Source organism: Aedes albopictus, chromosome 1 (genome assembly GCF_035046485.1).
Source record: "Aedes albopictus strain Foshan chromosome 1, AalbF5, whole genome shotgun sequence".
Classification (NCBI taxonomy): domain Eukaryota; kingdom Metazoa; phylum Arthropoda; class Insecta; order Diptera; family Culicidae; genus Aedes; species Aedes albopictus.
In genome coordinates, this window is record NC_085136.1 from 99,251,743 (window position 1) to 99,278,090 (window position 26,348).

A 26,348-nucleotide genomic window follows, 5' to 3' on the forward strand; every position below is an offset into this window, starting at 1 on the left:
GAATTCCTAGAGGAATATCTGAAGGAATTCCTGGAGGAATTCCTCGAGGAATCTCCGAAGGAATTCCTGGAGGAATCTCCGAAGGAATTCCTGGAGGAATCTCCGAAGGAATTCCTGGAGGAATCTCCGAAGGAATTCCTGGAGAAACCCACATGGGAACTTCTACAGGAATCCCTGAAAGGAATTCCTGGAGATATCCCTGAAGGATTTTCAGTACGAATCCCCGAGGAATTCCCCGGAGGAATTCTTGGAAGAATGCCCGGAGGAATTCTTGGAAGAATTGTCAAAGGTATTCCTGGAGGAATCTATGGATGAATTCCTGGAGGAATTCCCGGAGGAATCCCTGGAGAAATTCTTGGAAGAATCCCTGGAGGAATTCCTGGTGGAATCCCTGGAGGAATTCCTGAAGCAATCTCTGGAGGAGTTCGTGGAGGAATTCCAAAAAGAATCTCCGGAGGCATTGCTGGAAGAATGCCCGGAGGAATTCCAGGATGAATTTTTGAAGGAATTGCTGGAGGAATCTCCGGAGGAATTTCTGGAGGAATCCCTGTAGGAATTCCTGGAAGAATCTCTGGAGGAATCCCTGGTGGAATCCTCTCAAGAATTCGTGGTGAAATCGAATTTCAAGAGGAATTCCCTGAGGTTTTTATTTTGGGGAATCACAGATAGAAATCTTGAAAAAATCACAAACTCAAATACTGGTTTTGAAATCCTAGAATAAAAATTAGGACGAAATCTCAGAAAGAACTTTTAGGCGAATTCCAAAACTGCTGGAAATATTTGAAGGAATGGCTAAGAATTTACAACAGCTTCCGGAAAAAAAATCACGAAGAATCCCAGAAAGAAACTCCGGAGGAACTCTTGAAGGTTTGCCAGAAAGAGCTCCCGGAGAAATTCCCGTACTAATCACTAATCAACACCACTTCATTTTGAAAATAGTTGCTCCCCACACTCAATTTGTATGATTTGTAACAAGTTCCGGCGTCTCATCCAGTGGTCCATTCTAGCAACAGCTAACCGCAGTGTTCCGGTGATGGTTCCATAGAAATGTAGGCATTAGAATCCGGCAGGAACATCATCTAAATTCACACCAGACCCAGCAGCCGCTCTATGTTGTTTACATCTCGCACCTCGCACAAAATCCGAACAGCGCGAGAAACGTCACTTTTCCTTGCGGAATAATTGGTCAGGGTATTTTTCCCAAAAGAAAAATTGACAGCTGGCTTGATCGACACAATCATCACCACCCTTGTCACCATCATCATTGATCATCAAGTTCGTCGATTTTTTCGTTTCAGCTGAGTACCGCTCAAGAAATTTCGACAGAAAAGGGAACGTCCATAAATTACGTCACGCAAAAATCGATCATTTTCAACCCCCCCTCCCCCCTGTGTCACACTTTTTGTATGGGACCTCTGAAATTTTTGTATGAGTCGTCACACTTTGCTGAACCCCCCCTCCCCCCTCAAAGCGTGACGTAATTTATGGACGTTCCCAAATCGTTTCTTGACCGTTTCTTGGCCTATCTTTTTACACAGTACTTACGAGGTGAGTATCACCCCTAAGGGTGTAGTAATGCAACTATACTCTTTGGAGTGCCAAACAACAATAATCTTTATTCTCATCATCAGGCCTGTCAATCTCAGGCACAGCCAACTCTAATTTCAATTGGTACACTATACTACAGTATGGGAAGATTCAAAAATTACGTCCATCGTTTTTCGGGATTTCTAGACCCCCCCCTCCCCCCTCTATCACGCAATTTCCCTATACCCAATACACGTACTGTCACACTTTTCTAGACCCCCCCCCCTCCCCCAAATGTTGGACGTAATTTTTGAACGTTCCCTATGTAGCGTGAGCGTGGTGCAGTTTCAGCTGCTTGATGGCGCGCGTCCTGAAAGGTTAAAAACCCAATTTTCCGTGTTTTCGGTTTGAACGCACTCTCGACGAGACGCGAACTTAAATTTTCAAAAATCCCTCGTTCCACTGCTCGCCGCAAACTACTCGAAAAGTGCTCGAATACGCTTAAAGTCAGACGTTTAGCGCGCCGCGGGAAGTGCGCTGATCGTGTGTGCGTGTGCGTTTAAATGCGTTCCGCACGGTTGCAAGAGCGAAACGTCTGTAGTGCGCGCTCTTTCCAACCAATGCACAAAATTTTGACAGAGATGCAGAAGTGCAGTGTGGCCGGGTTTGTTTTAAAAATTTGGATGGTAAATTTGTTTGAAGGAAAGTTTCAATAGTTCAGTATTTTTCCTTATAACTTTCTATTGGAATAATTGAATCTTTTAATTGAGTATCTAGTTTTAAACATCCATTGAAATCACCTCATATTAATTCCACCCTCGGCGCATCGAAATGAACCAAGAAATGAAAAAGGTTTGACCAAGGTGTAGAAACTCAACCCTCAAACTGACCACACTGTTTGCTCAGACGTTTGGCGCGGGTGTGTGTGCGTCGGTAGTGGACGACGTCGTCGTCGTCGTCGCTGTTTCTCATCGTTGTCGCCGTCGTGTGCGCTCGCTCGCTAGTGAGAAAAAGGAAAACTTTCGCGTAAATAAATAACTGCGGTTTTCGGAACGAAATTTGCGTGTTTTTCCGCCGGAAAAGTGCACCTACCGATCGCCGGACGGTCGGCCACTATGGAATACGCTAGAGGACGTTGGATTCAGTGCGGGAACCGTGCCGGAAAGTGCATTTTTGTGCGATTTTTTTACGCTTCGAAAAGGAGGAGCAGCAGCAGCCGAATCGAGTGAAAGGTGTTGTGGGTAAAGGGGGTGGTAGTGAGGTGGAAGGTTGCAGCCGCCTGCCGCGGCGCCCTCTTTTCGTTGTGGGGTGGTGTGTGGAGCTAAAAATTTTACTTTTTTCGGTGGAAGCAACCTGAGTGAGAAAGCGCACCTTGGACAGATTTCCGGAGTCGCGGACACCCAGAGAAAAGTGCGTATGGAAGTGCAGCAGCAGCAGCAGTAGGCGCCGATTGCTGATCCTCTGTTTTTATTCGGTAAAAATGCACACATTTCGGCGAATGAGTGAGAAAGAGACCGAACGAGTTGAGCTACTGGGGGTGTTTTGAACTCGAAGCTGCGGCAGCAGCCCCGCGGATTTAATTTCTCCTGGCGATTCGCTGTGAGTTTTTAATCGACCTGGTTGGAGAGGGGGTGATGCGTTGCCGTGAAAACGGCAACTTTTCCCAATTCTGTGCGTTAATGAAGGAAAACTCTGAGCCATTTTCTGACATTTTACGCTGTTGGCTTCTTGTTGGAGCTGTCACCTCTCGTTGTCTTTGTTTTGAATTTTTCCATTCTTGTTTACAAACATCCGTCTGGTTGAATGTCCCCACGACAGGAAGTTTCCGATTTCCATGCTACAAAGAGTCCAGTTTTACGAGACGGGCTCCCATCGGCGATGATCGCTGATTACATTCAGGCTTAGTGCATCACGGCGGCGAGAAAGTGCAAAGAAAACAAAGAAGAAAGCAGCCAGCCAGCACACAATCATCATCAGCAAGGCAAGAAGAGAGGGGAATGATCGTCTCTGACAAAAAAAGGTGGTATTTTCGTTCGCCACCACAGACAGACGAGCAGCAAGCAACCCGCAACAACGGGACGACCGCGACGAGATGTCCGTCATGCGTGTGCTTGCATGCGCCAGTGTGTTGGTGAGGATTTGTTGTTGTAAACATACAGGAAAAAATAATGCTATTTCGTCTGCGATGCAACCATTTTTCGCTGTAAACCAGTTTTGGATTAGAACCGAGATAAACCCTTCGCCAACCACTGTCAGGTTTCATCGTTTCCCCCCGTGGGCTACCTGACTGACTGGTGGATGTTCAACATAATCGTCGTCTTAGCGCTGACTCTGCTATAGTGTGTGCCATTTAAATTCAGTTTCAGGATTGGAACTTTAAACGTCCTGGGCTGAGTTTGATCAATGGATATCATAACCATTGTGATGAAATTGGTACAATGGAATCTTTGGATAAGTTTATTCGAGGTAAGCTCAATGAACTCAAAGTGAAAATATATAGCAAATCGTTGTAAACAAGTTGGGCCTGGATAGCCTGGTTGTATCGACCACTTGCTACAGCATACAATAAGTAGGGCATTCAGCAACATCAGGCTTAACAGATCTCATTTATCATAATTGCTGATTCGGGTATTACAACCGTAGGTAGTCCCAAACCTTTCCGATTCCAAACTTTGCTGACCTCTCTGGTTGCAAAGCGAGGAACGTTAAAATGTATTTTGGCGTGATGCGGTGACTATCTAACATAATAAGGTATCTGCGATCTACAATAATGGGTTGGCTGAAAAGTTGTACATATTACAACTTGTAGTCTACAGAGTTTACTACGCTGTTGGTATGAATAAAAAAGTTTCGAGTATGGATGAAGTGTTCAGTTCTTTAGAATATCAGATTTTACTACGAACGAGACTACAAATGTGTAATAGAGAACTGTCAAAACTAATAGATTTCCCGTAATTCTGAATGTTTTAACTGGAAGCTTGTGATTCCGAGAAAGTCAATTCCAGAAGATTATTCAAAAAGTAAGATAAATCAAGAAGGAATCTAAAGCAACAAAAAATGACTTTTAAAATTAGGAGATATTTCCAGAAATTCCATGTGGACGTGGATGAATCGGATGGTTAAAATCCATCTAGAAATTTCTCCAGAAATTTTGTGAACGTGTCTTTTAGGAACTTCTTCAGAAATGTCTATTTGTATGCCTTCCAGAATTTTCCACCGTATTTTTTCACGACAGTTTTTTTGGTATTCCTTCTTGAATTCGTCTTGGAGATTCTTCCGGATTCCCGCTGTCATTTTTCACAGATTCGAACCATCCGGAAGTCTTACAGAACTTCTTCCCATGATTTCTTCCACAGGTTTTCCCGAAATTTTTCCCAGCGTCCCTTGCGGGATTTTCCCTGGAGTTCCCCCTGTGTTTTATCCATTGAAATTTTTATGATTTATCTCATAATTTAACTCGAGATCACCACAGGAGTTTCTCTCAGTATATTTTTCAGAAATGTTTTTCGAGAAATTTCTCCAAGAGTTTCTTGTAGTAATCTGATGATGCAAATGCCAGAGCAAATGCTACTTTTATAACTTACGACGCCTTCCGGCAAGCGTCTGTTCGTACCAAAGTTAGACCATTGACTGACATTTAATCTTCAAATGAACTTCCCCGCCTGCTTATATGCTGTTATCACCTGTAGACCTTCTCCATCTCCTTACATTTCTCTCGTGCTTATTTTACGTCATTCCGTCCTGTGTGCATTTTCAGATTTTGCAGATCTTTTTGGGATTTCTTCCAGAGTTTCTACATAAGTTATTCCTGGGTTGTCTACTACAGCTCTTCAGGATTTCTTCATGACTTTTCAACCCTTTCTTTTTCACGACTTTGAACGACTATTTCCATACCAAGAAAGCGCTTCCGAAAAAGGGCTTGAACAAAAGTTCTTCCAAAATGGCCATATTTTTTTTAAATCAACTAAACAAAATAGGTATAAATCAATAGTTTTTTTTATTGTTTATCAATGAATAGTTCCACTATTAAAACAAGTATAGTAGGCAGTCGGATTTACCTACTAAGATTACAATCATATTTTTATTACTATTGCATCCTGTTCATCTTATTTCGTTTGTGTCGAGTTCGTCGAAAATTGATGGTGCTCTTACGGCAACTATGACAAGTAGAGTGTTGAGGAATTTTCTGGAGGAGTTCTTCCTGGGATTTCTACCAAAGTTTATACTGTATTTTGTTTTCTAAATCCGTACGCTCTCTCCTAGATTTTTTTTTTGATTTCTGCAGGAGCTTCTCCCGGGATTTTCTGAAAGGACATCGCAGGTTTTTTCTTGAAGTTTCACCTGAGATTTCTCTCATAATTTCTTTTTGAATTTTTCTTCCGGTGTTCCTTCTGGGGTTTCTCAGAGTTTTTCTGGATTTGGAGAGTTTTTTCGGCGTTTCTTCCGAAGTAACTTTTTGGGATTCAACAGGAGCTGTTGCTGATATTTCTTATAGAGTTCTTCTCGCGATTTCTTTCAGATGATGTACCAGGCTTTAATTCGTAATTGTTCAAAAGATTTCTTTTAGAGAACTTACTGTGATTATATTATAGACAATTTTCCATGAGTTTTTCCCCAAATCCCTACTTTCCTTTTTGGATTTCTTTGCTTGCGGAGTTCTTTCGGAATACCTCCTGCGTACCTAAAGTCTTTGTTATAAATTTTCAAAGAAATATAGGAAGGTTTTGAAGTGAGAAATTGTGAGAAACTACGTAAAGATCTATTTGGGTAATCTTCAGATGAAGTTTGTAAATAAACCCAGAGACATATAAAAAAAATCTAAGAGTAATCCCCAAAAAGAAAAATAAGAGAAACTCAAAGAGAAATTCTGAAAAAGTTCCGTGGAAAACTGTTGGAATCACCAAAGAGAAACTCTGTGAGAATATCGGAAAAGTCTCTGGTAGAGATCTCAGAACGTACTCCTGCAGAGGCCACGAGAAAAACTCCTGCAGAAATCCCAGAAACAACCCTCACAAATGCCGAAAGGAATATCGAAAAAATCTCAGAAGAAACTTCGGAAAAATCCTCTGAAGAAGTCAAGGGAAAATTCTGACAACCATTCAGGAAAAAAAAAACCTTTCATATATTCAAGGAAAAACTTGATTGAAGGATTCTATGACAAACTGCCAAAGAATTTAATTAAAGAATCGCGGTAGAAATCGCAAGGAGGAATCCAGGAGGGAGTTCAAGCTGTAATCGAGATAGGATTTCTAGAGAAATCCTCAAAGAAATCTTGGAAGGAATTCTGGATAGATTCCCAAGCACATTCTTAATCAAATCTTTCAAAGAATTCCTAATTCTTGAAAAAGCTCTCAAGATTACATGTTTTCTCCGAGTTTACTTTTATTCATCGGAATAGTCAGAATAATCGGTTTTTATGCATACAACTCAATTATTATTGTTATTATATATTTAAGACACTTTATAACTCATGTTGTTTTCCGAAGGTCTCCAGTGAATTTAGCTTACCATGCTACAACAAACCATCAGGTAGATCATTCCGTTCCGGTATGACTCTGCAGCCATAGGTAATCCTTGCGCTGATGGTGGGTACACAATCATCATCATCATTTAAGACACTTTATAACTTAGGTGGCATACGTGTCTGATTGGACTATTTTGACTTTACATTGATTTTAAACTATGATTCTGTTAATATGTACACACTCTAAACCAATTTGCAGGCTCGGCAAAAATGTACACAGTCGTATGCTCAGTAAAACCACAGACAAACAGATGTATCACTTGGAACAAAGTGCGATTAAAATCATCGTTACAAAAGTATAATCGCTAATTACGCTGTGTTTCGCAAACCTACTGAGTAAATGGCGGCAGTGAGCAAACGTCAAACAGGAGCAACAACTATGCGAGCGCCATGAGCGAGGGATTTGCGAACTACAGAGTATTTGAATTTGGGGTCTCCAGTTAGCCTAGTGTTTAAAACTATGGATCGCCAAACCGGAGACGGCGGGTTTGATTCCCGTTCCGGTCGGGAAAATTTCCTCGACTCTTTGAGCATAGTGTATGATTGTACAATACACAAATTCATGCAATGGCAGGCAAAGAAAGCCTTTCAATTAATAACTGTAGAAGTGCTCAAAGAGGCAAGCCAATTCCCAGTGGCGACGTAGAGCCATAAAGAAAAAGAAGAAGAATATTTGAATAGTCCGTTAAAAAGGAAAACGATGGGAAGTAGGTACAGCTAGACTTATGCTTGTCTGTGGTGAAATTACTAATTGCCACCTAGCAAAAAGTGGCGTTTATTATTTGATTCTCAGCAAAACCTTTGCTGAATGTCAGCAACAAACAGCTAGACTTATGCTTGTCTGTGGTGAAATTACTAATTGCCACCTAGCAAAAAGTGGCGTTTATTATTTGATTCTCAGCAAAACCTTTGCTGAATGTCAGCAACAAACTGTCAAAGCTGCTGAGATCTCTGCAAAATTGAAGTTTGCTGATTACTCGGCTGTGCAAATCTGAATAAGGTGTGTAGGGTGGGATGGGGCATAATGGTTTATCTAAGGATGGATCATCGTAACGGTGTAATTACAAGTCGTTTTAGTTTGTATTCGTCCTCTACTACTTTTCAATACATTAGTTAGCTATGCTAAAAGTCGATCAAAAGTTCATAAAATTTAAAACATGATTTTGAACAAGCAATTTTAAAAAGTGATCGATTTTGCACCGAGACAAAAGTTCGGGGCAAGATGGCTTTAAGCAATTCAGGTTTTCTCAAGCTACATATTGAGGTTGCCACCGGGATAATTTAGCCTTTAATGGAATAATTTCGCATGGCTCTATAAATTCTGTTTATTACAAACTTATTCCTTTAAAAATCCTTCAAGTCCGTCATGTTGTTCGTTCAACAAAATTTGCACATTTCGATTTTTTTTTATGGAAGGGAAGACGGCTTGCAATATATTGAGGTGTTGTGAAATTGCAAATCATTCTATTGTTGCTGGCGATGTGCTCCTAAGCGCGGTGATTCCTATTTACTATTAGTTTTTTTTTATTGTTTTATTCTGAGTTTTCAGAAGAAAGCAAAGCAAGCGGAAATGGGTGTTTCATAACACCGTAATAAACACTATACTCCTCTTCTTGGCGTAACGTCCTCACTGGGACAAAGCCTGCTTCTCAGCTTAGTGTTCTATGAGCACTTCCACAGTTATTAACTGAGAGCTTTCTCTGCCAATGACCATTTTTTGCATGTGTATATCGTGTGGCAGGCACGAAGATACTCTATGCCCAAGGAAGTCAAGGAAATTTCCTTTACGAAAAGATCCTGGACCGACCGGGAATCGAACCCGTCACCCTCAGCATGGTCATGCTGAATACCCGTGCGTTTACCGCGTCGGCTATATGGGCCCTTATAAACACTATAAGTAGTTTTGACTTCGTTTCTACATTTTTCCTGTAAAGTGTAAAAGCTAAGCTATTTGACATATTAGGTCGTATGAATAAGGTCGAGTAAATACCTTAACTAAATCTATGTGAAGTCGTGGATTAAATCTCTGTGAAACTTCACACAGACCTGAGTAAGAAGTATTTACTCAGCATTATTCTTATGGTTTACCTACGACACTCGTAGGTCCTCTCGTTGATTGTTTGTAGAAACAGCTTTCTTTAGATATCGCGATAGCTATGATTTAAGGTTTCTTTTCTTTTCATGAAAGTCTTTATGCTAATATTGGCTTGCATTGCTATACTGAAATTTCCAGTGCATGTTGAAAATCACAAACTAAATTTTAATATTATTTCTTATACTAAAAAGATTATCTGAAAAATCTTGACTGTACCAATCGCAGTGGATATTAGGTCCTAATACTAAGAAGGGGCGAAAGAACGGTATTTTTTCAGTTTTACAAATGTACAGTTGTTACGGAAACTAATGTTGCGAATTATTAGGATTAATCATTAAATTGGAATTCTTCAAAAGATTATTTTTTAATTTTACCTCAAAAATCCTTTCGAAATTCCTTCAGAACTTCCTCCGGGATTTCCTTCAATAGTTCCGACAGAAGTTTTTCCAAGACTTTTACTGAAACTACCCCAGAAAGTACTTTTTAGCTTCCTCCAAGGTGTTCCTTCTGAAATTCCTGTGGAAGTTTCTTCTGGCGTTCTACGAAAGTTTCATCGGGAAATCATCCATGACTTTGTTCGTGGAATCCTCCAAAAGCTTCTGCTGGATTTCCTCCAGAATCGTCTTTTGAATTTCTCCAAGATTTCGTACTGGTATTCCTCCATGAATTCGTTTGTGGAATCCTCCAAGAGTTTCTTTCGGAAATCCCCCATAAATCAGATTACGAAAAGAGTGGTTACAGCGGGTAATTTCCACTAGGTTAAATCTAAGAATTGAAAATTTGTTGTGTTTCTAAATAAAAAAAATAGCTTCTTTAAAACCTGTGACTTTGTGTAACTCTAAAACACTTACACAGTTTTTTTAGTGAGCGCTTTCTTTACTGTTAACCTTTTTTGCTTTATTCTATCGTGTGATAAGCACGTAGATGTTCTATGTCCAAGGAAGTTCATAAAGTTTCCTTATTGAATGATTCATGTGACTATATTAAAACCGGGAAATATTTCAAAAGTCCGGGAAAAACCGAGAGAAACCGGATAATCAAAATCAAAACTTGTGAAGCATCAATATGTTGTTGAAAAACGTTCAAAGTTTGATTCAATTCGGATCACTGGTTTCCGAGATATGACAGTTTGAAAATAAGGCAAAGGCACAACCTTGTGATCAGCTTGATTGCTGTCAGGTCTCGGGGCTTAAATGTATCTTTACTCTACAGAGAAAGATACACACTCGTGGTGCCAACAAGAACCGATACTTTTCGTGATCAAATCAAGAAGCGTTACGGTCCTTTTTTGTTGTTTTTGATATATTTGATTTTTATTTGCAGGAAGGAAGTTGATACACAATATGTCCTTCTATTTTTTGACATTATTTACCAAGCTCCCTAGCTTTGAAGACACAAGAACAAGAAGAACTAGCATAAACGGTTCACTGAAAATCAAGCACCATATCGTCAAACTTGTTCATTTTTGTGAAAATACGCAAAGGTAAATAACGTTGACCATTTAATTAACAACACATTCTTTCACAGCTCAACACGCAAAATCAATCTCCCACCTTTCCTCATCCTTAAGGCCACGCAAAACTTAAAAGCCGCATGGCTAAAGAGGTTGCAATGCCTACTCCCAAATTCCACGGTGTATTATGGACGATGTGAGTCCTTGGACTTGCATTGGAGACTTGGCCCCATGACCCCCTTGTGCATCAATAAAATAAAATAAAATAAAGTTGCCTTAAAAAAAGTTTTTTCACGAAAACGGTTCTAGATTCACGAAAGATTAACCAATCGTGCTCAAATTTGTACCAATGATACATACCTATTATACAAGCAGTTAAAATTTAAGAATTTTTGATGCACTCTATGAAAACTTACAGCATGTTGAACCTTTTGTGAGATTTTTTCTAATATAAGGGGTTTATGTTGATACCTAACATCAATTTCGAAGATTTTTTTTTTATTTTAAAGTGTCGTTAATGAATTGTAATTCTTTTAGTTTAACATTTAGAAACAGCGTTTCTACCAGGGTTGAACGCTTGTACCATAAACCCTGTAAAGTTGTTGTTCGCTTGCAGTTGTTTATCTTCATATGGGGCCTGGGACCATTTGAGCAGTGGAACCTATTCTAGGCACTTGCTGCTATAACTCTGCTAATTTAGAATCACTTGACTGAGTTATAGCAGCAATTGCTAAAAATAGGTCTTCCTGCCCAATCGATCCCAGATCCTGCTCAGCTCGTTCAGTCTCTTCGCCACTGTTTAAATCAATTAAGATGCGGAACCATTTGAACAGGGGGTCCTATTTTCGCTATTCTTATGAGAAAATTTAATAATTTGACTTGATCATTCGTGCAGTGAGTTTCGAGCAGTAGGTATCAAACAGGAAACATTCAAGTCATGTCATGAAATTGAACGAGTATAGCAAATAGTGTCCAAAATAGAACCCCCTGTCCATAACACTCTCAGACTCTATTTATATAGTCGGCAAATGCAAAATATTTACCAATATTTTATAATTCATTTCAGGAATTGCAAACTACAACTTAAACCTAGCTAAAAACAAAAACATCAAACATACAACCACTTGGACTGCTAAGTACTACTACCACCACCATGTCCAAGTGGAACAAAGGGCACGGATTGATCGTTCCGATCGATTCCCTTCTCAAAGAGAAGGAAAACACCAACCGACCGGCCCCTCTTCGTTCGGCCGGACTGGTTGGCCGCTGGGGCATCACCAGTTTTACGTCGATTCGTAATACTAGCTATGGTAAGTTGTTTCGCATCAAACGCTATGCTTCTCATATCTAATCTCCCAACTTTTCTTCCCGTTCAGAATTCGAAAGCACCAGCCCGAAGGAATCGGACGACCTCAACTGCCCGTCGAGCGTGGCGAGCTTGTCAACGCAGGTCCCCAATCCGATCAAGCCGAAAAAGTTCTTCAAAAGTCGCAACACCCTGCCACCGGTTGCGGCCAAGCCGGATCCTCACCGGGATGCGGCCGGGTATGGTAGCCCCCAGCAGAAGAACGTTCTTCTGCACCAGGCCGCACAACTGCAAGCCAGAATCGCCCAGGACGCTGGGGGGAGCCCACCTTACGTTCCGGCCGGTTACTACCAACCTCTGGGTGCTTCGACATCCGCGGAAGGTAAGGCCCCCGGTAAGAAGAAATCCAAGAAGAAGAAACAGAAGCAATCTGAAGGTGAAGCCGGAGAAGAATCAGCTGTTCCTGCGGAAAAACCGTCCTCCGCCAAGAAGGAAAAACCAGAATCAAAGAAAGAGAAGAAACAGAAGAAAGTCAAGAAGGAAGTGGAACTACCACCGGAGTTACCCAAGCGGAACTCGTCTCGGATTAGGAACAAAGTGGTGAACTATAACGAAGATGACGACAGTTTCGATATGATTCCCTATCGTGATGAAGTGTCGAGAACTCCACCGGTGTCCAAGCTGGCACTGGAGCCGGCTCCGGTGCCTGAGGTTCCCGAACCGGAACCGGTACCGGTGGAGAAATCAGTAGCTGAGGAAGAAGATGAAGAAGAAGTGGAAGAAGAGTACGACGAAGAACAAGAAGTGCCACAAGAAGAGGCGCCGGCGCCTGGTGGAAGTGTTACGAAAAGTGTGGGGACGGTGGGGATGCAAGTGCCCGCCGGATTGGCCAGTCCAACAAAGGCCAGCAGTGGAGGGGAAGATCGCGTGAAAACCAGGGAACACAAGGAGATGAAAACGGTTCCGGTGCCGCTGTCGTCCCCCTCGGTGGTTGAGCACCCGCCGATTGTGCTGCGGATATCGAAGGTGAGTAAGCTATCTATAGTCAAAGATTTTAAAGTAGAAGATGCTCGGTCGTTAACGGAGCCTGTGGAATACCTGGGCAGCTCCATAGTATTTCGTCCCTTACCGCGTTAATGCAGAGCTCTGGCTTGGTGGACTTTCTTTCCCGTGCAATTCGTGGGATTAAACATGAAATCAAACCAAAAACATCAAACAAGTGGTAGGTAATGGTAGTGGTGAGGCTAAACCCCTTCGCAAGAAGTGGGTTGGCAAGGTCTCCGTTAAGGAGAAGTGATTAGTCAGAAGCGGGAAGCTGCCCACGCGTGGGAGCTTCCATTAATTACCCGGCTAGCCTGCCGGAGGACATATTGGATGGAGGTCGGTTGATGACGGTCATCAACCAAAAAAGAGATGGGCTATCTGCAATAGAGGTGACTGTGTAGTAGCGTGGTTCAAAAAATCGTTTTTGCTCCACACCGCTTATTCGATTCCTAACCAGATTGTATGCCTTCTCCCAAAATTTGAGCTCATTTGGTTGAAAATTGAGACTGCACAAGCCCATCAAAGTTTGTATGGGAATTACTATGGGAAAATGATGTTTTTCATTCAATCGACCGTAGCATTTCCCCAAGTGCCCTAGTGGGTTAGTCGACCCTTGGTAATCCTAGGCTACTCTATCAGCTACAACTTTGCCGAAGACCGCATTCAAATCGGACGCCTCATTAATTAATTATCGATTTGTATCCAACTGGGCAAACTTTAACAGTGATTCTCCAGCTTCCCAGCAGGCAACATTGCTGCATATGGCGCCAAAGATAGCACACTGAAATCATGGCTACTATGTTCCACTGCAAAATGCAGTGATGCCCATCGATAAGTTTAACCATCATGAGTAAAGATTTCAATTCTGGATAAAAATCGGTAACTAATTAATGAGGCGTCCGATTTGAATGCGGTCTTCTGCAAAGTTGTAGCTGATAGAGTAGCCTAGGATTACCAAGGGTCAACTAACCCACTAGGGCACTAAGAAAAATGTTACGGTGGATTGAATGAAAAACATCGTTCTCCCATAGTAATCCCCATACAAACTTTGAAGGGCTTGTGCAGTCTCAATTTTCAACCAAATGAGCTCAAATTTTGGGAGGAGGTATATAATCTGGTTAGGAATCGAATAAGCGGTGTGGAGGAAAACCGATTTTTTGAACCACGCTACTGTGTAGTAGCTAGCACGATTATCGGCGTACAACATATGCCATCATAGCGGACCCATACCGAGTACCCACCGGCAACGGCAATTGGGTCGCGAATGGGTCCAGAAAAATGGCGGCGATATGGACGATGGGTATGGGTAACCACTGTCCAGGAGTGTGTGTCTACTACCTATGAGGGCTTCGTTTTCGCCAAAGTAAACGGGGTTTTCTTGTGTAGTTGTTACGCGCCGATATACTGAAGGACCGCGGGTTCGGAATCGTAGCGCTGAAGGAGGTGTGTTGGACAGGATCCATGGTGCGAACGTTTAGCGCTTAATCATACCATCTACCAGAGTTGTGGCAACACACGTGAGCTGGGAACAGCTTTCATGGAGTGGGTGACATTGATCAATGGCCGATTCTTCAACATTTATTTATTATTAATACATCAACAGACTTATTGTCCCAATGATGGTTAGTACTTAAAAATAACAACAAAGCTCGGTCAAGTAACAGTAAAAAATAATACATACAGCAGAACAAAACAACTACAATACAATTCATTATACTATTCTGGAGGTGAGTTCTTCAATAAAATTACGGCGGATGGTTTGCCTGGGAAGATGGAAGTCAAAACCTGACGCTACTCTGTTAAAACAACGTTGCAGGCCGATCATTGCACTGTTTTGTCCAAAAAGAGTTCGTCGGAGCGGCAATCGTAACATGGCATTAGCCCGTAGTCTTCTGCTGCGAGCACTAATGTCGATCAGTGCAAGAATAGCAGGACAATCTATTCTCCCTTGCAGCAAATCCGCGATTATCATCGCTCTATTAACATCTCTGCGTGTTTGTAGCGTTTCGAGGTGTATCAATCGACATCTACTAAGATAGCTCGGCATAATAAACGTGCACAGTCCTCACTTCGGAAGCACTGATGATGACAAAGATGCATTTTACGCGCAGTTCGAACGCGAGTACGACCGCTGCCCAAACCACTACGTCAAGATCATCATAGGAGACCTAAACGCTCGGGTAGGCCAGGAGGAGCAATTAAGACCGACAGTTGGAGAGTTCAGCGCCCATCAGCTGACGAACGAAAATGGCCTACGCCTCATCGATTTCGCCGCCTCCAAGAACATGGCCATTCGTAGCACCTTCTTCCAGCACAGCCTCCCGTTTCGTTACACCTAGAGATCACCACAACAAACGGAATCGCAAATCGATCACGTTCTGATTGTTGGACGACACTTCTCCGATATTATCGACGTCAGGACCTACCTACTGTGGCGCTAACATTGACTCTGATCACTACCTGGTGATGGTTAAACTGCGCCCAAAACTCTCCGTTATTAACAATGTACAGTACCGGCGGCCGCCTCGGTACGATCTAACACGGGTGAAGCAACCGGATGTCGCCACCGCATACGCGCAGAATCTCGAGGAAGCGTTGCCGGACGAGGGTGTGCTCGATATGGCACCTTTACTGGAGTACAGCGAAAGCAGCCATCAACAACGTAGCCGAGAGCACTATCGAGTACGTAGAACGGAATCGACGAAACGATTGGTTCGACGAGGAGTGCAGAGCGGTTTCCTGAGGAGAAGGACGCAGCGTGGGCGGTAATGCTGCAGCATGGAACCCGACATAATGCGGAGCGATACAGACAGAAGCGGAAGCAGCAGACCCGTCTCTTCCGGGAGAAAAAGCGCCGCCTGGAAGAAGCGGAGTGCGAGGAAATGGAACTGCTGTGTCGTTCACAAGAAACACGTAAGCTCTACCAGAAGCTCAACGCATCCCGCAAAGGTTACGTGCCACAAGCCGAAATCTATAGGGATAAGGACGGGAGCCTCCTGGCGGACAAACGTGAGATGCGAAAGGTGGAAGCAGCACTTCGACCAGTATCTGAATGGCGAAGAGAATGTAGGCACGGGGGATCAAGGCAGCGCCGTCTTGGAGGTACAGAAAAGGAAGCGCGTGGACTCGGAGAATGGCTAGTGCGCACGCTATACAAGTGGTGGTCCAAGGGTTTGGAGTTGGCTACGTAGGTGGTGTTGAGTATGGACGGAGCCCAGCGTTTTCAAGGCGGTAAACGTCGACAAACTATGCAGCAAACCGGCGAATTAAACCAAGAACGGCAAAGGCCTTAGCAATGAATTAACTACATCGGCTGTTTTCCTACACTCCGCATCGACCAATGTGGCGCTAGCTTCTATGCGCGAAAAATCGCTAAAAGTAAATCGCAAAAATATTGTATGGCGAATACCATCTAAAGGCAAATTCTTCAAAGTGGAACACATTATTCGAAAAAATATTTGGTAGGGTGCGGGCACCGGTTTTGGCCAGTCTAAGGGAAATCATTTTTATAAAAATAACCAATAATCCTATGAAAACAACCAATGCGTCAAAAGTTAGGTTTCAATCTATATTTTGAAGAAAAAATGCAGAAATCAAGCCAATACTTGATTTTTGTATTAAAAGAGGCACTGGCCAAAATAGAAGCTCTGCCGCAGTTTTGGCCATATTCTTATGTTTGGTTTCTATTTTGGCCAATCACGTGTATTTCTTATGGGAGTGGCCAAATTAGAAGCACCCTGGCCAAAATAGATATATGGGAGCAGATTTTTTAAGGAAATATATTTTTTTCTTCCAGTTTTTAATCAAAATGTGTGGTTTTCACAGCTGTAATCATCATATTTTATTAGGATCTACTAGTAAAAAATAAATTTACGCCGATTTAGATCGTAATAGGCTCAATACCGCACTATGGCCAAAACTCCGGACTGGCCAAAACTGAAGCTTCTACCCTAGTGGTTGTGCACAATGGTGATTACTATTAAGCCTACCAAATATTTTTTCGGGGAAAACTTTGTATTTCAAGTAATTCAAGTTTAGATGCATCTCGCCATACAAAATTAAATTGATTTACTCCTGCTGATCAACTGTGGCTGCGCGCAAAGCGGGTAGTCCATTGTAGTTGAGATTTACTCACTGAAGTTCAGTTTGCCCAGATCTTTGATAGAGGAGACACGATCTACACTTTTGCCATTTATATTGTAGTTAAAACTCGTAACTGGCGTCGTTCTGCAAAAGCTAATGGTTTTGCACTTCTTGATATTCAGTTCCATGCCATTTGAGGAACACCAATCTGCTACGGTATCGAAATCCTGTTGTAACGCAACTTAGTCGATCAAGAATGAGATTATTCTTTATATTTTAAGTTCGTCAGCATACATAAGGCAGTGAGAACGGAGTCGACGGCATAGGTCGTTATAGCGAAAGGGATAAAAATTAACGGACCAATGTGGCTACCCTGCGGTGCGTCGGTTGGCGTTGTGTAGATGTCGGATTTAACGTTTTTCAACTAAATGCAGACCTACCATTCAAATATGAACATAACCAACTGATAACATTTTTTTTTTATTTTTGTTAAAATCAACAGCCGTGCTCACAATTTTGAAACGTACTGTTCTTACAAATTTGCCTCCTACATCGATTCCAAACCATGGAAGATACTCCAGATGCAAACGTCTCGAGCATCTACGCTTGTTTACGCACCAATACTAATTGAATGCGCAAGAAACATGTTGCGTAACATATCGAACTCCGACAGTCAAGCATCAATGGTTAATGCGATTAATCGTTAATGCTTTGAATCTAGCAACATTCCAATTTTTGTACGCTCTATTGGAAATATGACCTTCGGAGTTGTATCTCTATAACTTCGAATAAATTCGATTACCATTCGTTTGTCAGTCTCTAGTTTATCGTTGTTATATGCCTCATCTCATTCGAACCGAAATTTTCCCGCTTCAACAGATTCAATCGAAATGTCTGTTTGATTCCGACAATGTCCGCAACTATCTCAATGGCGCCACCGTAGACTGTCTTCAAAGATGACGTTTGGATATGCCATACAACCGTAACTTGCCTTATGCCGATTACATTATACAGCTGTGTGAGTCCAACATAAACTCCGACAGAGGTTGCTTCAAACTCACACTAGTTTGAGAAATCGAGGCCGTACGTCACCGAGACCGCGGCATCATTCAACGGCCACCACCAGGCAGGCAGTCGAGTCGTTCGGTCTATCCTATCTGTACTGTAGTGTTGTTTAGTCGGTTGGGCTTCATCGTTGGTTTGTTCGTTCGTTCGTTCAATTCGGTTCGACTCGTTTGCTGTGTAATCGCTTTTTTTTTCCTGTACTGGTGGATTGTGATTTATTGGATTTTAATTAGTTTCCTCAAAAAACATAAGCGTTGACCTCCAATTACTGTCGAATCAGGTGGGAATCGGAAGTGTTCGGAAGGAAGGTGACCGAAGTGAAAGTGTGTTAACCGCGTCTTGTAAGGTGAAGCGTAAGGCGTCTACTCGTGCCGTATTTGAGTGTTATGTCTAATCAATAGGTGAGAATTACTGCTGATAAGCGTCTTGGCATGATAGATTAGCTCTTGGCAAGTCTAGTGAAACGCAGAAGGTGATAGTGGCGGTGATAGCTTCGATCTCTCCGCTCGTAGTTTTTCTCGGCAGAGGCTTCGTAGCCGCCGTTGACGGCGAGATTCTCGAGTGTGCTACCATCGAAACACATCTGGCCGTGGAGGCATATACCTACTCGCGTCTGGCACTGTATAAATATAGAGTATAAATACAGTTAACCACCAATACAGAGCCACGCGGACGAAGATTGTTGAGTGTAAAGCCCATTGCGGCTAATAATATTATTGAAAGTTGCTAAACAGAGGAAGGATGGATGGCAATGCATGAAGCAAAGTAGTAAAGTGCGTGAATGAGTATGACTATTATTTGCTGTCTGTAGTTTTTGCCTCATGGTCTTGGATATGAAGGCTTGTTTGCCTGACTGAAGTTGGAATCACGGCACAAGGTTAGGCAGTGGCGCGAAAATATTCGTCTGTTTAGACTTGTAATCGCAAGGTGAGTTTATGAGTTTTGGAAGCCTATTTGACAAATTTAAAAAAAATACATGAAAATGTATTTTGTTATCTTGGGAATTATCACAATATGTTAGTGGCTTCGTACAAGCTTTCAGTTTCACGGTGATAGTTTGACATCTTTTCAATGTAAGCTGTTACACGAATTCATTCGAATAAGCCTACGAAGCAATGACGCAATTTTGTTGAGTTCTTTCCTTTTTAAGGTCAGTATGTCATATAAAAATAAATTCAATATGCATCGATGACGTCTAGACGAAGCTCATTATTCATTCTTTATCTTACCAATGGGGTCAAGATTACTCGTGACCAGCTGCTGAATACATGTTTTAGGGATATCATAAAAAGATATATTGGAATTCACTTAAATCGATGCTAATTCCAGAAGACAGTACCTGTCATACCAATTACCTACATTGTTGCCCAATGACCCTCAATTTAGTCTCTGTTTCGCGATTGAAACGATAAGATTGAACACTCATTGGAAAATTAGTTCCGCCAATCTCGCATATTCGCCAAATTGGCAAAGATAATCAACCATGTGAACAGGCGAACGAAGAAAAAAACTGTAGCAACCACTACAACCTGATAGTCACTATCGCTATCGCTCCAATATACTTAAACACATATCATCATCATAGTCACACTTACTTACATAAACCACCGCGCAGTCCAAACGGTGTTAAATGCTATGCTGGTCATAGGTACTCATATCTCGCACCACGTACCACACCGACCGTTTTGAGGCGATAATCGCAGCTGAATTGCTCTCTCAGGCTGTGACCATAGTGGGTAAGGTGAGATGCGATCGGATGCGATAAGTTATGAGATGAGAAGAGGGATGTTTGATAGGCCATAGTGCATGAGGTTTTCAATGAGGGTGCGCATGTTGTTTTCACATCCTTTTTCGCCTATTTCGTGCGCATCAACGACTCGCGTGATTTGATCGATGAAGTCGCTTGTATGTTGAAGCGCTTCTTTGGATGTGGGTAGTGAAATGATCGTTTCATCTATAAGAGCGGAAAGATAAAATGCACCCGCTTTTTGTGTTGCGCGGGCCGTTTTTTTTTGCTATAACTTAGTCAATTTTTATACTGTTGCAATAGCAGAAACCGACCAGCTCAAAAAAAATCTGGTGTAACTGTACAAGATTGAGATTATTGAATTAATTATTTGAGAAAAGAATGTATAACATGTAATTATATCCGCGTGAGCGATGTCTTTATGTATACACATATTTTCACCTTCCGAACTGGGCTATCTGAGTGTTGATTTCAATTTAAATCAATATGAGACTGTTATACTGATTTTCGGCATTAAAACATTACTTGATTGTGCTGACCTCGGCAAAAAGAAACAAAAATTCGGCAAGTATGTATTATTGGGTATAGGTTTTTTTTTATTACAAAATTTTCGGCGATATTTACGAGAAAAGATGTCTCTGATAAGTACACAATATTCATCATAAGAACTGTATCATTAATTATGAATACACCATTGAAGCCCTGTATTAAAAAGACTAAGTCTTATTTTGACAACTGCTGTGTGTTTATGTGTTGCTAGCGTTGTAAACAAAACATAACCTTCATTAAAAGTTAAAGTTTTTCTAGTGGAGCAACGCGAGTGTTTACGGATGAGAAGCGAAAATCGATTGTGACCACGTACTGCTATAAAAAATGATTATCGCTAAGAAAATTAGTAAAAGTTGGAGATGTTAGCGTTTTTTCTGTCCAAAATGCTGTCAAACGATTCGGTATGCATAACACACTGATAGACTCACCCGGACGCGACAGAAAACCAGGTGCGTCCAAGTCAAATTTTGACAGCAAAATTAGCAAAATCTTCAAAAGAAAAAAGGAGGTATTCATCATAGATTGCGCAAAAAAGTGTGGAACGACTATTGGTATGGTTCAGCGCGCCAAGGAGCATAATTCCCTGAAGACTTAGCCAAAACAGAAATGTCCAAAAAAACAGTCAAATTCTGGCGGATTATGTGAAAACTCGGGCTCGGAAACTGTACGACGATGTTTTGAGCAAAAATTACATGTGCATAATCATGGATGATGAAACATATGTCATATTGGACAACAAGGCACTTCCAGGGGCACAGTTTTTCACTGTGAAGCGTGGCACTGATGTTCCGAATTCGGAGATATCGATTTTTTGCAAAAAAGTTGGGAAAATGTATTAGTTTGGCAAGCAATTTGTCAAAGTGGTATGAAATCGTCACCTTTCTTCACCGTCCCAAGTATGAACGTCGAAACATACCGGAAGGAATGCCTCCAGAAACCAATTCTGCCACTCATCTGAAAGCACAAAGGTCATACATTATTTTGATCCGATTTGGCATCCTGCCACTATGCGCGTGACACCTTTGTCTGGTATGAAGAAAACAATGTCCAATTTGTGGAAAAGGCAATGAACCCTTCAAACTGCCCGCAAATTAGGCACATTAGGAAGTATTTGGCTTTGATGAAAGGGAAACTACGGCATAAGGATAGAAGAGAAGCGGACGTCATCAAATTCAAGAAAAACTGGGCCAACCCAAGCAAAACCATCGACGGAACGGTTGTCCAAAACCTTATGAAGAACACCAAGAAGAAGGTGCGAGAGCTGGCAAGATCCACGAAAAATCTATACATATATATATATATCTATATATATAAAAATGAGTTTGAAGTTCCTTTGAGGCAACAAAAGTCACGAACGGCTGAACCAATCAGAATGAATCTTGCATGGTTAGATTCGTATTCATGGTGGCTGTGTTTATATGTAAAAAAAGTTAGGAAAATCAACTAAAAAGGCATGAAAATAGTGAAAGTTGGAATTTTAATGAGCTGGGAAGAAAATCACCCCGATCGAAAATAAAACCAATCTAGAGTGCGGTGCGCCAAAAACTGAACAGATGTCAAAGGGGGCGTCCATATACCACGTGGACAGCTTGGAGGGGGGAGGGGGTTAGCGAAAAGTCCATGCTTGTCCACGGAGAGGGGGGTGGGGGTTCGTCAAATGTCCACGTGGACAACATTGACATAGGTATAAATTGGGAAACAAGAATCTACAAACGAAACAAATTATGTCGCATTGAGATTCTCTTCAACAGTTCTTTCATACATTTTATTTGATTATACATTGTCTTTTAGTTGTAAGCTACTACTTCAAGGAAAAAAAATCATGGTATTGATTCACAGACTAATTTGTTTTAAATTATCACAATTTCTAATTACTTAGTTTTCTTCATCGTGGAATATTCTGGAGATTTAAATTGGAGTATAGACCATGCAAATGTTGGTGTTTCAGTCAGAAAATTTTCATTGAAGTTCTGTATGGATTTTTCGAAGTTTCATATCAAATTTTAAACTACTTCAAAGTGTCAAAATACATGTAGGGATTCGCAGGCTTATTTTAAAACTTTATTTTGTAGATGCCTTTTAAATTTTAGATGTATCTAATGGATATTTAAGTCTAAACCTCAGCAATACAATTAAGTAGCTGTAAATCTTGTTTTTTGTAAGAATCTAAGAAATATAATCTTATCTCAACAGAAATTTAAGATATAAATATAAAATTACTTTATCTCAACAAAACAATCAGACAATCATAGATTGAACAAACATTCTAAAAAACACCGTCTTCAACCAGAGGCTATACAGACTAAACATTGAACAATCAGTAACATTAGGCTATGGACATTACACGAGAAACACCTAACGAAGAATTTTCTGTTTCACGAAAATTTTTCACCAACTAGAGCAAGAATCGACCCCACACTTTCACAAACATTAAGCTGAATTAAAAGCAATGTTGAAAACTTGCAGGTACCTATTTTGTGCTACTTGTTTGTATTATAGGTAAAGCTATAGAATATTTGTATTTTATAAAGTTTTCAATTATATTTTTCACGAAGAAAAAAAAAACGATTCAAAAAAAAACTTTTTCAAAATCACTTTTTCCTTGCTTTTTCCACTTATTTTAGAAATATGAAAAAAAACTTTTTTTGGGATGTCCACGTGGACAATGGGGGAGGGGGGTAGGGGTTAATGAAAAGTCCACGCTTGTCCACGGGGAGGGGGGAGGGGGTCAAAAACCATGAATTTTCTGTCCACGTGGTATATGGACGGCCCCAAACCACATCTTGGCAAGACAAAGTTTGCCGGGACAGCTAGTTAAATATAAAATGATACCATGGGCTTTTCTGATGGTCAATAAACAATGTAATTGAATTTAATTTACAAAACAAATAAAACATTTTCAGATACAGCAATTTTCAGGTGTACTCATAATTAACGATACAGTCCTTATATTAGGTAAAAGAGTATCAATCAAAATTGATGCCACACTCTTTTCGTAAAGGGATCTAGTGCAGAACTTTTCAATCAGAATCCTTTTAGCAATTAAGTTGAATACCATAAAACCTTAAATTTTGAAACTTGCACATGAATAACATGCACTGAACAAACGACCATATCAAACATTGATCACTTGATTCAAATCCCGAATAGAGAAAATAAAATGTTTTCTTATACACATATAATAACAAAATTATGCTGAAAAAAAAACTTAAACGATTTGATGGAATACTATTTTATATGCCATGAAATATGTTATTTTACATGGTGATCGATAGACAGTATGATTAATTTTTATTACGTCTGGTCCATCAAAATGCATGTCATGTAAAAAAGCATTGAGTTATGTTGAAAAATAACAACATATTACCGCATTTTATATTACCTACTAGCATCCCCAACACATTAAATCCACATTGCTTTACATACACAACGAGCGCAATCATAAAATCCATACCCGACAAGCATTCTCTTGCGTTCTCTTGCGATCACATGCGTCGAAGCAGCTCCATCGCATCTTCGCACTCATCGCAACTCATCTACTATGTACGGTTCATGCGTTCTGCATATAGTTTCCACAGAGTGTGCTTCGACGCTTATCCGATCTCTTATCTCTTTGCATCGCACCTCAGCCACTATGTGCTCAACGTCAGGTGCGAAACGCTTTTACGAGTCATTCATTACCTAGGCTTTGTTGTGATGATCGGTTGTCGATTGAATTAATATAAAGCGCAGTGCACGAGGTATTATTTTCATTCATATGGACAGAGTCAAGGTAAATATGAATACTTGTAAATTTGTGTCTATGGGTTCTCTAAAAATACATGTTGTTTTGTATTCATTCGTCTATAATTGATTTTATTCTTCCGTTGAAATTAGAGGAATTCCGCGATAATAACCAACAAGCATTCTAAGGAATTCTAACATAGGGACACTGTTTCATCATTTCAGCAGGGTGCTCTCAATTTGAGCTTACTCAAAACAAAGCATATACGATAACATAAAAAATGGAATCAATCGATACCGTAGTTACAGTTGGTTCGAATAGGATTGTATTTGGGAGCATATGATTACTTATGGCACCGTGTTCATTCATTACAGTCCCTTATATTATAGTACATACTACTTTGAAACTCCCCGTCGGTTTCTTCGAGCCGAGTTTCGTAATTTCGCGAACGCAGATAAAGAAACTACTTTCTGTTGAACTCGTTGCATTATGACTTACACCGTAAAATACGCTAACGCTACATACTACTTTGAAACCAGCCTTTGAAGAGAAATTCCTAGTACCATTCCTGCAGTATTCTTTGGTCAAATTGTACTATCAATTTCGTAAAGCTGGGAAGCTTCTTTGTCCATATTAGCAAAAAAAGGAAACTTTACATACTTGCTGACTTTCAGTCTTGAACACCCATGGTAGTGCATAGGGCCGAATTGAAAGATCTCCATCCTGAGCGATTGCCCGCCATCACCCTAGCCTGTGGCCAGGCCAGGTTAAATTTCTGTCGACTTTATTTCTTTGTTGAGGCTGCGCCGTCATATGGGCCTGCCTCTACTGCGATGTCCTGCTGGGACATCATGTCGCCGGTATTTGCGGCTTTCTTGCCTTCGTCGGCTAGCGAATACGCCCACGCTATTTTGTCTCGTCTACACGAGCGTTTCACTTCCTTTTCGAGAGATGAACCGTGCTGATGGGATACGGCTTTGGCTCCTCGTGTTTTCGCTTGCTCTATGGCGCTTTATATTCCTGCAGATGTTCTCTGTGATCCACTTCCTTTCTCTAGGTGCGTAGCTCAATAAAATTATTCTCACCGGAGACAATGAAGGCGTTCTTGATGTCGCTCCATTGATCTTGTACGCTTCCACCTTCCGGAATATCCGCAACGCGGTTTTTCAGCTCCTAGACGAAAGACCTTATCACCGCAACGTCTTCCAGTCGGCGTATGTTGAACCGGCGCTTTTCTCCTGTCGATGGATTCTACTGCCGGTGGAAGCATAATTGTCACATGTGCATTTTTGACAAAATTGAGATTTTTCAGCCCATGACTATGTATCATGGTGTATTATCATATAGGGAAATAAAAATAGGTAGTTTGTTCCGAAAATTGTTGAAAAAATGCAACGCCGATTTGTCAAAATTAATTAATGTTAGAACACGATTCGGCATTTATGCTTCATAGTTGAGACAATTTACTTTTTAGAACTTTGGACGCGATTTTCTCGGTTGTCTGTTTTTGCACATGTGACATTTGTGCGTCCACCGGCAGTCTAGCAATGCGCAGCTGGACCTTGCTGATTAAGAGGGTCGGACGCAATGTTTGTTCCGCACATTTAGAAGTCTCTGTCTCGATTTTCGGCTGATGCAGATGTAGTCGATTTGATTCTCCGTTACGCTGTCCTCATTATAACGCAGTCTCGTGTTCAAAAGGAATCGCTCAAGAAAGTTCTTGACCGATTACTGGCAGAAACTTTCCACAGTGACAGCCATTTAAATTGGCATTCTTTCGCAACTGCGTACTGCGATCGAAGAAGTTTTTCTGATTTTTGGCGTGCTGATTGCATTCAGCAATACAAATTACTGAGTATTAGCAATTATTTTTCAACTTGCTGAACCATCCAGCAATGTTGACAGTTGATCAGCAAAGTTGTGCTGAAATTCAGCAAAAATGTTGCTGAAATTCAGCAATTTCTTTTGCTGATTTTTGGCGTGATGGAAGCATTTCAAAAATTTTTGTGTGTATAAATGCACATTGAAATTAGTAGAATATTCACAAGTTCGAACGTACAACAGAGAAATAAATTTGGTAACAGGGTCTGAAGGATTTTGGTGATGATTTATACTTATTATTTGCCTTTGGAATAAAATTGACTCGCGCCTATCTCCAAGCTGTAGGGATCAGGCTTAATGATAAGTTTAATCGGAACAACTTGGTTAAAATCTTGGTGTTAAGATTCCTT

General features: G+C 41.0%; 1 protein-coding gene across 1 annotated transcript in view; it reads left to right on the forward strand.

Moving 5' to 3' along the window:
* Positions 1 to 2,454: 2,454 nt before the first annotated feature.
* LOC109400381 (protein wings apart-like) overlaps positions 2,455 to 26,348 on the forward strand; it is a 39,342-nt gene continuing 15,448 nt past the window's right edge. Inside the window, exons 1-3 of the mRNA XM_029855783.2 lie at positions 2,455 to 3,001; positions 11,666 to 11,909; positions 11,976 to 12,931. Coding sequence (XP_029711643.2) covers positions 11,753 to 11,909; positions 11,976 to 12,931 — 1,113 coding nt within the window. The 5' untranslated portion in view covers positions 2,455 to 3,001; positions 11,666 to 11,752. The remainder of the gene's footprint in view (positions 3,002 to 11,665; positions 11,910 to 11,975; positions 12,932 to 26,348) is intronic.